This window comes from Opisthocomus hoazin, chromosome 1 (genome assembly GCF_030867145.1).
Source record: "Opisthocomus hoazin isolate bOpiHoa1 chromosome 1, bOpiHoa1.hap1, whole genome shotgun sequence".
In the NCBI taxonomy this organism is placed as follows: domain Eukaryota; kingdom Metazoa; phylum Chordata; class Aves; order Opisthocomiformes; family Opisthocomidae; genus Opisthocomus; species Opisthocomus hoazin.
In genome coordinates, this window is record NC_134414.1 from 4,611,488 (window position 1) to 4,624,167 (window position 12,680).

The window sequence follows — 12,680 nt, forward strand, 5'->3', positions numbered from 1 at the left end:
CCCTTCACCCCACCCACGTCCTTCACCCCCCTCCACATCCTTCACCCCCCTATCCTTCATTCCCCCCCTTATCCTTCACCCCCCCTGCATCCTTCACCCCCTCCCGGCATCCTTCATCACCCCACACCCTTCACCCCCCCCTTATCCTTCACCTCCATTCGCATCTTTCACCCCCCCCCGCATCCTTCACACCCCCTCACCCCCCCCCGCACCCTTCATCCCCTTCGCTCCATCTCCTCCCAGCTTTGTTTTTTTTGTTTGCTTGTTTTATTTTTCAGGGGAAAAACAGGATTCGGGAAGCAAAAATTTGGGTGCCAGCGAGCGAAAAATTTGGGTGCCAGCAGCTCGTCGGCGGGGAAGGCGGAACACCCCGGTGTCGCGCCGCCCCGCCAAACAGACGCCCTCGTCGTTTTTTAGCGTCGCTCGTCAGCGCTTGCGATCAGCAGCTCGTCACCCCCTTTTCCCCCCAGACGACGGGTTTGTCGCTGGGGGGGTGAAAAATGAAGAGGGTGACTGGGCCAGTTGATGGGTGAGCTGGGGCCTTGGCAGCGTGGATGGGGCTGGAGCCGTGTCCTGGCCACGTAAAGGACATTGCTGTGTCCCAGGGGCACAGAAAAACCTGGTGGTGACTAAAAAAAATCCAACATCCCTCCATAAATGCATTTTTCATAACCCAAAAAGCACCTCCGGCGATGCTGTGAGACGCACCGCCCCGGCAGGTCTTCCTTCCCCGAATCTCCTTTCCCTCCCTCCAGCCTCCTCCCCTCGTTCTCCCCTGGGTGTCTCCTGGCCGTAAGGACCATGTCCCCATGATGCCCTCATGGTCATCTGGTGTCCAGGATGGGATTTTGGGATGAGCCACACGTTTCGTTGCCTTTCGGTGCCATAGGACCTGGTCCTCAGGCTGCTGGTGTTGACCATCTCGCAAGCGAAGGAGATGTATCGAAGCACCCACCGCATCCCTAAGGTGCCCTGTTGTGCCCATCACGGTGGCTTCTGGGCCTGGTGGTACCAAGGGAACCACCAACAGGACCCCAAGGCCAGGCACGTCATAGTCAGACCCAAAGTGCAAAAATTCATGCGCTCCATGAACCTCCAACCCTTAACAACTTTCCGAAATCGTGTTTCCACTCTCAGTGACCTCATCGGGGTGTTCTGGGGCTGCTGGATGCCACCGCCCGAGCCCACGCCGTCCCTGTAGCCACCACCAGCCTTTTTGGGACCTGCTTATTTTTTTCCCCTCAAAACTCTATTGCAGTTAAATTTTGGCCGGCCACCTCGTCCCATGGGTGCTGCCCAGGCACGGGGTGGAGTGAGGGAGCAGGGGTCCTCCATCCCTTTTTGGAGCCCGGTGGGCACCCGCAGATCCAGCTATATTTCTCCAAATCTGAATATTTTGCGCCCTCTCCTGGGTCCGGATGGCGTGGCCTGGCGTCTCCCACCCCGTCACCCTTCGTTCTGTCCGGGAAGAGTTGGGGACACCAGGCTGGGATTGTTCTAGTGGCCACCACTCTCGCAGACCCTGGCACTTCGCCCTTCCATTGCCGGACCCCAAAAATAGGTCGGAGGAGATTTGGACGTGGATGAGCTCTGGCCAAGGAGAACCCCGGGGCTGGTTCTGCCTCCTCCATCACTTTCTGCGCCCCAACACAAAACCGTTGTCACCACGCATGGTCCTCCTCAGCAAGACACGGCCACCGCTCCTGCAAAACCAGGCAGTTTGACCTAACCATCCCTTCCTGCTCCAGCCCGCTGCGACGCTGAGATCTTCGAGCGTCGCCCAAGAGCCGACAACCCCTCTGAGCACCCTCCTCATCCTCGCGGCAGCAAGGAGCCACGGTTGGGACCACCAGCCCTGGGTGCTGAAGAGGTCCTTGCGTGGCCGGGTACCTGATGCCACGCGCTGGCGGGGAGCAAGTCGGGATGAAGTCACACGCTTGGCCGGGTGCAGGAGGGATGCTCATGTCTGGAGATTCGCAGCAAATTGCCTATATCAACTCAGACACGCTTGTTACGCACAGTCAACCCGCGAAAATGCGGCGATAAATGTATATATATATATGTATGTATGTATATTATATATAAATACATACACTATAGATACATAGGTACATACAGTGTACTCAGGGCGGAGAATATCTGCGCCACGCCGCCTGTGCTGGGCTACAAACCTTCTCCTGCTTGGACGTGTTCTACGTGTGTACGTATAGCGGGTGTAGATTTGCGTACAGACCCACCCGAAAAAGGGAGAGAGGTTGATTTTCCACGTCCCAGGCGTTAAAGAAGACTCGCGGAGCGGTTAGTGGTACATCCGCCCCGCGCCGCGTAAGCGAATCCTTCCTCCCGCCGGAGGTGGTGGAGAGCGAAGCTCAAGCCCTGACCCAGCGTGGGGACGGCGGAGAGGCCAAGCCGACGGTGGGACGTGCAGTGATGTGGGTGAGGACACAGAGTAGCTCGGTGGCGTGGGTTTCCCGGCTCCCGCTGTCGTGTCCGGGTGTGCCGGCTCTGATTTTGGTGGATCCTGGTTAGGAGGTGACAGCAGGGCCCTGAGGATGCTGGCACGGGGCAGATTTGGGGTGCTGGGCTAAGCAGGGAGCTGGACTTCAGTGATGCTGAAGGTCCCCAGGAAGGTGACAACACCGCTGGCTTGTGTCTAACCCAGCCCACGGTCATTGCTTTGGTGCGAAACCCAGCATGGGTGTCCCAGTTGCCCTTATGCCCTCTTCCCAGTTCTCAGTCTGGCCAGGGATGTTCTCCCGCTGTTTTGCAGCACCAGTGGTACCAGTGGGCCCATGTCTTTTACTGATCTGGCCCCATGCTGAGGACTGGGGGATAGGGATATCCAGCATTACTCCAAAAAACATCTCTGGCACTGATCTTGAGCTGGAGAAACACACGGTCCCACATTCTCCAGACAGGTACAAGATGAGCTAAACCCTCCCCAGGCTTCACACGGCCCCATCAGGGAATCTTTAAATGAGTGTACCCTCAGCCAGTTTGCTGAGGACACCAAACTGGGAGGAGTGGTGGATACACCAGAAGGCTGTGCTGCCATCCAGTGAGACCTGGACAGGCTGGAGAGTTGGGCAGAGAGGAACCTGATGAGGTTCAACAAGGACAAGGGCAGGGCCCTGCACCTGGGGAGGAACAGCCCCAGGCACCAGTACAGGCTGGGGCTGACCTGCTGGAGAGCAGCTCTGCGGAGAGGGACTGGGAGTGCTGGGGGACGACAGGGTGACCATGAGCCAGCAGCGTGCCCTGGCTGCCAAGAAGGCCAATGGGATCCTGGGGTGCATCCAGAGGAGTGTGGCCAGCAGGTCGAGGGAGGTTCTCCTCCCCCTCTCCTCTGCCCTGGTGAGGCCCCAGCTGCAGTGCTGTGTCCAGTTCTGGGCTCCCCAGTTCAAGAAAGATGAGGAGCTACTGGAGAGATTCCAGCGGAGGGCTACGAGGATGGTGAGGGGACTGGAGCATGTCTCCTATGAGGAGAGGCTGAGGGAGCTGGGCTTGTTTAGCCTGGAGAAGAGAAGGCTGAGAGGGGACCTTAGAAATGCCTCTAAATCTCTTCAGGGTGGGAGTCAGGAGGACGGGGCCAGACTCTTTTCAGTGGTGCCCAGGGACAGGACAAGGGGCAACGGGCACAAACTGAAGCCTGGGAAGTTCCAGCTGAAGACGAGGAAGAACTTCTTCCCTCTGAGGGTGACGGAGCCCTGGCCCAGGCTGCCCAGAGGGGCTGTGGAGTCTCCTTCTCTGGAGATATTCCAACCCCGGCTGGCCGCGGTGCTGTGCAGCCTGCTCTGGGTGACCCTGCTTCGGCAGTGGGTTGGACTGGGTGATCCCCAGAGGTCCCTTCCTACCCCTGGCATGCTCAGATTCTATGAGAAGGGGGAGAAATTGCTCCTCAGCAGCTCGCCCTGAGCCAGGGACTGTGTCCTCCACAGTCCCACCACGTTCTCCATGGTCCCAACAGTGGTTTTATTGCATCGGTGACTTGACCACTAAGGAAACATGGCTCTAAGCTGCTCAAACTGAGTAACCAAGCCAGACAGAGGACACCGGATCTCTGCTGTGATGGGGTTAATACTGTGCCGCTGCAGGCTAGAGATGGCATGAAAGTGCTGAAAGCTCGGGAGATGGCGTCCTCCTGTCCTCCAGCTCATTCCCAGTTGAAGCTATCACTGCTCCGTGGAGCTTAAAGCCAAAATTGCTCCATGCCCGGTGCCGGTGACACCGAGGTGGCCCTCATCCTCACCTAGGAGCCGTAGGTAACGCAATGGTCGTGCCGCCACTTGGAGCTCATCTTGTCGAGGAGGTAGCGGGTGCTCTCACGAAACTTGCGCTGGGTGAAGTAGAAGAGGATGGGGTCGAGGACACTGTTCATGCTGGCGAAGGGACGTGTGCACTTGTAGGCGATGGCAAATGCCTGCAGAGCTGGACAGGGCAGGCCGGGTGATGAACGAACGATCAGGTAGATGGTCTTGGTGAGGTGGAAGGGGAAGAAGCTGATGGAGAAAACGATAACCACGATGATGATCATACGCACGGCTTTGTCCTTCCTCTTGGGCACCACCAAGCCGATCAGCTCGTCCTTCTGGCACAGGATCCGGGCCATGCTGCAGTAGCAGGCGAGGATGGCCACAAAAGGCAGCAGGAAGCCAGTGACGGTGAGGGTGATGCCGTAGGGGAAGTAGGCGGCGGAGCGATCCGGTGGGCTCAGGTCATAGCAGACGGTGCGGTTCCTCTGGGTGCCGGTGGAAGCGAAAATGAAGGTGGGCAGGCACTGAGCGATGACGATGAACCACACTGCAGCACACACCAGCCACGTCAGCTTCTTCCCCTTCTTCTTGTGCCATGAGGCCAAGGGGTGGCAGATGCCCAGGTACCGCTGGACACTGATGCAGGTGAGGAAGAAGATGCTGCCGTGTAGGTTGGTGTAGAACTGGAAGCGGACAAATTTGCAGGTGAAGTCCCCAAAAGGCCAGTAATCCTTCTGGGTGTAGTTGTAGATGAGAAGCGGGAGGGAGCAGACATAGAGCAGGTCGGCCGTGGCCAGATTCAACATGTAGATCATGGAGCGGCTGAGCGCCTTCCGAGCCACCCAGATCTGCCCGATGACCACAGCATTCAAGGGCAACCCCACCATGAACACCACCGAGTAGACCAGAGGCAGCAGGACCTGCTTGAACTCCTCGTGGAAGGTGCATGAGTTCCTCCCAGCACCCACGAGGGCTGTCAAGTTGGCCATAGTAGTGGTCCCCCTGTCGACGTCCTCTCTGCTGGTGTGGCCCTTCAGCAGCACCTGCGAATGACAAAGGGGATGGTTGGTGACTCGGTCACACGCTGCCACATCCACCCTGGCAGGATGAATCTGGACCGGTGTGTGTGACCCCACAGCCCCATCCTGCACCTGGGTTGGGGCAACCCCTGGTACCAACACAGGGTGGGGGATGAAGGGACGGAGAGCAGCCCTGCCCAGAAGGACTTGGGGGTGCTGGGGGATGGAAAGCTGGCCATGACCCGGCAGTGTGCGCTGGCAGCCCCGAAGGCCAACTGTGCCCTGGGCTGCATCCCCAGCAGCGTGGGCACAGGGCGAGGGAGGGGATTCTGCCCCTCTGCCCCGCTCTGCTGAGACCCCCCGGGAGTCCTGCGTCCAGCTCTGGAGCCCTCAGCACAGGACAGAGCTGGAGCTGTGGGAGCGGGGCCAGAGGAGGCCCCAGCAATGATGCGAGGGCTGGAACCCCTGTGCTGGGAGGAAAGGCTGGGAGAGCTGGGGCTGCTCAGCCTGGGGAGGAGAAGGCTGCGGGGAGACCCTAGAGCAGCTGCCAGTGCCTGGAGGGGGTTATAAGGAAGATGGGGACAGGCTTTTTAGCAGGGCCTGTTGTGATAGGACAAGGGGAATGGTTTTGCACTAAAAGAGGGTGATTTAGACTGGATATGAGGTGAAATTTCTTTATGGTGAGGGTGGTGAGGCCCTGGCCCAGGTTGCCCACAGAGGTGGTTGATGCCCCATGCCTGGGAACATTCCAGGCCAGGTTGGACAGGGCTCTGAGCAACCTGACCCAGTTGAAGATGTCCCTGCTTATGGTGGGGGGGTTGGACTGGATGGCCTCTAAAGGTCCCTTCCAACCCAAACCATTCCGTGATTCTATTTTAGCCCACAATGATGGATTCAGGGGTCTATCAGGGAGGTGAAGGTAGAGAGAGCGAGACTGCGTGGGCTGGTGGCACATGGTGATTGCCACCATCTCAGCTCCGCTTCCCCCAGCGCTTGCACCCCGTAGAAAGCTTTGCGTAGGGCCAAACCGCCCTCGTCCCGGTCTCGGAGAGGAAGATGAGGAAGATAACGGCACTGCGCACTGTTAGCCTCCAGCACGGAGTCCTGCTCCTCTGCAGGGGGTGCCAAAGCCCCGCGGCCGGTCACCCAGCAGGTCACATCCTCTGGGTTTGGGGAGATGTCCGCTGCACCCAGTCCACCACCACCCACAAATGTTCTGCTGTTACTTTCATCCAGGAAGGGGGACTGGGTGACGCTCCGGTTCTGGAGGTTTTAAGGCTGAGAGCCCATCCACGTGGCCTCTGAGCTGCTCGGAGCTGGGGAAGAGGCCATCTGCTTCTCGTAGAGGCAGACACCAGCGTGAAAGACATGGTCCTACAGCACGAAGAGACCCTCTGCCCCTGGCCATGTCCCTTGGCCGAGTCCCTCACCGTGCCACCCGTGGGTGCCTCCCGCTCCTGGGTTGCAGCAGCTCGGAGACGTGGGCAGAGCCGCTTCCCCTTCCTCCTCTCGCTTCTTCCACCGCCGGCAGACCTGTCTGTGAGCCCGGCCGGTGGCACCCGCTCGCCCTCACATGCCCCAGCAGCAGCCCCGACGCAGGGATGAGCTTTCTTGGAAATGGGGTGGCCGGTGTCACCACGTGGACTGAGAGGGGAAACTGAGGCAGGAAGGGGAAGTGGCCGAGCTCTGGCCAGATGCATGGGGCAGGGGGGACCAGAGGGGGACACACAAGTCTAAGGGGCACCCTGCTAGCTCCTACCACCCTGGTGGCCCCATTTCGGGTTTTGGGGAGTTTACCAGCCCTGGAGCACAGCCCAGCCGTGAGGCTTGGAGGGAATGTTGGGGGGACACACAAGGCTTCCCCATTTTTGGGGGTTCACCACCCTGCAGATCAGTTCCTCCTCTGCCCTCCCTGCTGCTGCATAACCCTCCTAGCCCCCGGCACCCTACTAAGCCCCCTGCACCCCACTTGAGTCCCACTGCACCCCACTGAGCCCCCTGACACTCCACGGAGCCTCCCCTCACCCCACTGTGCCCCATTGCACCCACTGTCACCCAGCTCCAAGCAGTCCCAGCACCCGCGTTGCCACCTCCAAGCCAGTAAGTGCCCCAGGGCTGTGAACGGTCCTGTGCCCTGGGACCCCCCAGAACTTCGCCAGGACCCCAGGCTGCGGCAGCACCCATCCCAGCCTCCACCCTGGGCACCCACAGAAGCCTCTGCCATCCCACAGGTGCTCGCAGGAGCACTGCTGTGATGCTGGGGACAAAGTGGCCAGTGAGACATGGCGGGGGGGTTCTTAGGGGAGCTTGTCTTACCTGCTGGGGTGCCGCAGGGTGCCAGGAGTGCCACTGGGTGCTGGGACCTGCCGCGTAGCCCAGCACCTGGGTGCAACTGTGGCCCTGGGGTGCTGCGCTCACCCCGTTAAGCAACGCTTCCCCTTTCGTCCCAATGGCAGCACCCCAGGGCCTGATGGGGAACAGAAACCCGGGTGGCAGGGTGGGCACTGAGCTGCACGGCATGGCACCGTGGGCACTGCATGGCACTGCACAGCAGGGTGGGCATTGCACCGTGCCACATGGCACAGCACTGCATGGCACAGCATGGCAGGGTGGGAACTGAGCTGCATGGCACAGCACCATGGGCGCTTCATGGCATGGCGTGGCAGGGTGGACATCACACCACGCTGCATGGCACAGCACTGCATGCCATGGCATGACAGGGTGGGCACTGCATGGCATGGCACCACGGGCACCGCCTGGCACTGCATGGCAGGGCAGGCATCGCACCACGCTGCATGGCACGGCAGTGCATGGCACGGTGTGGCAGGGTGGGCACTGCACCGCATGGCGGGCATGGCATGGCATAGCACAGCCCACACCAGCACCTGCATCACGGCTCCACGCTGCACGCCTACATCTCCTACACGCATATGTGGGCTCCTGCACACACAAGGACACACGTGTGCACTGCCCCGTGGACACGCCCTACACGTGTGCACAGACACACCCCCCCCATGCACCCAGACTGCACCCCCCAAAGAGGAGCACCCAGACACCAAGGGACATCGAGAGCTGGCAAATGCCACCGGGGCAGGGGCTGCTTCCCAGACTGAGAGGCCAAGGCCACCAGCCGCATCACCAGACCTACGAATTTTTGATTTTTTTCCCCCATTTTTGGGTCTTTTCCCCTATTCTGGGGTATTTTCCCATGTTTTAGGGTATTTTCCCTCATTTTTGGCTCCTTCCAAGTGCGGTCATTTGGGGCAGATGCTCAGGACAAGGAGGTCACCTGGCATGGTGGCACGAAGAGAAGGAAGATGATCCACTTGCCTTGTCCCCGCTTGCCGCAGCCGCACAAGCAAAACTGAGGCACCGGGTTTGAAGTAAACCAGTGTAACTCACACCCCATTTTAACAGATTTTCTCCTCAGAATGCCCCTTGGAGGGGTGTTTGCAGTGGGGTTGCTAAGGGACATGCCCAAGGCCACATAGGCCATCAGTGGCAGAGGGCATTCACAGACAGAGCTGCACCAAAAAATATAATAAGCAGCCAAAAACCAAGGGATCCTCCTCCTAAAAACGGCAAATGAGAAAAAAAAAAACCCTCTTTGTAAGAGATAAACAGGGCACTGAACCCCAGTGCAGCCGGGCTGGGAGGGACAGCAAAGCCGGAGGAGGAAAAATCCCTCCTGATCCCAGGAAAAACCCACCTGCGGGATGCACCGAGCACAACCCGTCTATTAGACACCGCAGAATCCCCCCCCCAACTGTACCCATTGCCTGCCACTGCCTGTGACCCCGCCATCACCCGTATGTTGCCGCTACTTCCAATTAACGAAACCACATCAAGAGACTCAGCCTCATCCTGTTGCTGTGCCCGGGGCACGTCCCTGGGTCATGCTCCGGCTTGGTGGATTATCCAAAAAGTCCCTTTTCCCCCCCAAAAAAAACCTCCATCAGAGGAATCCCTGCCAGCCCTTGGGGTGATGGGGTGGGTGCCCTCCGCCCTCAGCCTCCCCTAAAAGCAGACACCCGTGGGATCGTGGAGACCGGGTCCTGGTGCCCTGACACCACAGTGATGGGCTCAGAACGAAAGCCGTTGTTCAGTGAGACTTGGGGACCAGGGGGGAAGGGGGGAAAGGGGGGTCCTCGTGGCTTTGGGGTGCTCTGTAGGATGGGGTCACCCTTATCCCCGGGGATTTACGGTGCCTGCGAAGGAGGAACGGGGTTCAGAAAGAGAAGTGGGGCTGCTCCGCGGTCAGACGGGGAAGAGCTTTAAAAATAATCGCCGGCTTCGCTCACCAGCGGCCGCCAGCTTCCCCCGGCACGGCACGCGCCCGCGTGGCTTTGAGCCCCTCCAAGCCTTTCGCTTTCATCTCACCCAACCCCTTCTCTGGTGAAATTAGCTTTAATTAACACCCCGGTTATTAATATGGAGGGGGTTTCTGCAAGCTTGCTGCGGTGGGAAAATCTTTCGGCTGCTGCCACCCTGGAATAGGATACGGCGGGGTGGCTTCTTCCCTTGGAAACCTTCGCGCTTGGTCTGTCCTGCCCTGGGAGGAGACCGTGGCGGGGACATCTCGGTGGCTTGGTGGCAGCGCTGGGAGGGCGGAGGTGGAAGCGAAAGCTCCAGCTCAGCGGATTTCAGAGGGGATGAAGGGTGGATGCTCCCGCCTCGCGTGTTGCTTGGCCGAAGCTGCAACGTCCCTGTGCCCAGAAAGCTCCTGGCTGGTCCCAAGACATCTTCAGGTGCCCATGGACATGTCCCACCTGCCCCAAGGTGGCTGGGGACGAAGCCTTGGGTGTTTTAAGGGAAAACTCCAGTTATCGAAACCTGACGGTGTAATGATGTGGCCATATTGGGCCAGAGCACCCGAAAATCATCATATTTGGGTGCTTAACGCAGATCCACAGGGACAGGGCACGGGGACGGGTTGCTCTGCCACCGATGTTGCTCTGCCACCGATGTACTCTGTCCTTGGGCGACTCCCTTCACCTCCCCACGTTCCTGGTGCCCCTTCTCTAAAATAAATCAGCACCTCAGGTACGCTCTGTGCAACCCAGGCAGTGTTTTCCCGTTGGGAATGGGAGATGCTGGGGACAGGGGAGGTGCAACGAGGTTGCCTGGTCTCAGCTGGCAGCACTGAGGCCCTGGCTGGGCTTATATAAACTCTTACACATGTACAGACATACAGGCACATATACAGCTGCATGTTCACCCACATGCACACACATGTGCATAAACATATATACAGAAGCACGTACTCCTTTATAAATATAACTCTACACATATATATACCTCTATACATACAGACCTATCTCTATATAGACATATCTATACATAAATATATCTCTATACATATAAACACAAAGATATATGGCTCTACACACACAGATACACACGTGTGTATACACAGACATACATAGCTCTACACATATATATAGAAATATATATATGTCTCCATCCATACACTTGTATATACAGACTTCTACACCTATATAAACAAATATATGTCTCCACGTAGGCACGGACTCGCACACGTACATACAAATACATTTACGCTTCTATACACATCTAGGCACACATGCTCATATATATGAATATATTTACACCTCTCTCTATATATATATGTAAATATATATATATATAGATATATTTAAAGGCGGAGGCCAGGCTCCTGGCACCGGCAGCAGAGATGCCGGGAGAAACCAGGTCCCTGGAGCGGATTTGAGGATGCTCTGCACGGGGCTGATCCCGACGGATGCCCTGGGAGGTGCAGGCGCATCCCGGGCACATCCCAGGCTGTGGGAGCAGAGGGGCCGGGGCGAACCCACCCCACTGAGCTCTGCACCAACCCTGCCGGGGGGGATCACGGTGTGATTTTAAGCCCTGCTCTGTAGTAAAAGCTGCTAAACCTCCCCAAACGCAAAGCCCAGCAGCTTCCATTTGGGGTGGCGTTGGGGCTAGCCCAAAGCAGAACTGGAGCACCAATGCTCTCCGGATCTGACCCCATCCTCTCCAGTCCTGTCTTACGCTGCCCAGTTGCCTCTGACCCTCTGGGGTCCCATCCTGCCTGGTTCGGTCTCACCCGCTCAGGTCCCATCCTGCCCAGTTTGGCCCCATCCTGCCCAGTGCAGTCTGACCTGCTTGGGTCCCATCATGCACAGTCTGATCTGACCCACTCGCTCCAGTCCTGCCCAGTTTGCTCTGACCCTCTGGGGTCCCATCCTGCCTAGTTCGGTCTTACCCGCTCAGGTCCAATCCTGCCCAGTCTGGCCCCATCCTGCCCAGTTTGCTCTGACCCTCTGGGGTCCCATCCTGCCTGGTTCAGTCTCACCTGCTCGGGTCCCATCCTGCCCAGTCTGGCCCCATCCTGTCCAATTTGGTCTGACCCTCTGGGGTCCCATCCTGCCCAGTTTGCTCTGACCCTCTGGGGTCCCGTCCTGCCTGGTTCGGTCTTACCCGCTCAGGTCCAATCCTGCCCAGTCTGGCCCCATCCTGCCCAGTTTGCCCTGACCCTCTGGGGTCCTGTCCTGCCTGGTTCGGTCTTACCTGCTCAGGTCCAATCCTGCCCAGTCTGGCCCCATCCTGCCCAGTTTGCTCTGACCCTCAGGGGTCCCATCCTACACAGTCGGATCTGTCCCACTCGCTCCAGTCCTGCCCAGTTTGCTCTGACCCTCTGGGGTCCCGTCCTGCCTGGTTCGGTCTCGGGTCCAATCCTGACCCGGTTTTGTCTAACATGCTCTGTCCCGGTCCTGCCCGGTCCGACCCCATCCTGCCCGGTCCGGTCTGACCCTTTTGGGTCCGATTCCACCCGGTTCGGTCCCATCCTGCCCAGTTCACTCTTGACCCTCTGGGGTCCCACCCTGCCCGGTGCTGCCGGACCCCGCCGGATCCCACCCTGCCCGATCCATCCCCCCCCGCCCGGTTCCCTCCGACCCTCCCGGCTCCCACCTCGCCCCGGTTGGGCACTCACCGGCAGCGGGATGCGGAGGGACGGCAGCAGCTCCGGGACCTCCACCGCTGCCTCCCGCCGCCAGCCCCGCTCCGCCCCGGGCCAGCCCCGCTCCGCCCCGCTCCGGCCCCGGCACCTGCGGGCGGCCCCGGCGGGGGCTGGGGCAGGGACACAGCTGGGTTAGGGGCGGGGGAACAGCTGGGCTTCGTCCCACAGCTGCGCGGAGGGGGCTGCCCACATCTGGATCAGCCTTCTGGCCATGGGCAAACAGCTGGGGGGGCTTCCAGCAACCCCAAATGTGGGATTTACGGGGTGGGATGCCAACGGCTGGATTGTCCCGGCCGGAGCTCTCGGAGAGCGGCTGGGGGACAGGGTCGCAGCCGAAGGAAGGGGTCGGTGGCTTCGGTAACTCATTAACCAGGCGATCGAGCCTCCGCGCTTCCTGAGCAGGGC

At 59.2% G+C, this 12,680-nt stretch overlaps 1 protein-coding gene across 2 annotated transcripts; it reads right to left on the minus strand.

The window, feature by feature from the left end:
* Nucleotides 1-296: 296 nt before the first annotated feature.
* P2RY6 (pyrimidinergic receptor P2Y6) lies at nucleotides 297-12,312 on the minus strand. Of its 2 annotated transcripts, none has more exons than XM_075422405.1 (2): nucleotides 12,249-12,312; nucleotides 297-5,296 (listed from the first exon to the last, which is right to left on the minus strand). In XM_075422405.1, the coding sequence occupies exon 2, from the start codon at nucleotides 5,240-5,242 to the stop codon at nucleotides 4,250-4,252; it is 993 nt and encodes a 330-aa protein (XP_075278520.1). In that variant the 5' UTR covers nucleotides 5,243-5,296; nucleotides 12,249-12,312; the 3' UTR covers nucleotides 297-4,249. The 2 variants fall into 2 exon arrangements, with proteins under 2 accessions (XP_075278520.1, XP_075278601.1); XM_075422486.1 differs by lacking the exon at nucleotides 12,249-12,312 and adding an exon at nucleotides 7,589-7,653.
* Between the last annotated feature and the right edge of the window lie 368 nt (nucleotides 12,313-12,680).

Bases quoted from the DNA above. Each gene is read 5' to 3' on its own strand.
- P2RY6 (XM_075422405.1), bottom strand. From the start codon at position 5,242: ATGGCCAACTTGACAGCCCTCGTGGGTGCTGGGAGGAACTCATGCACC.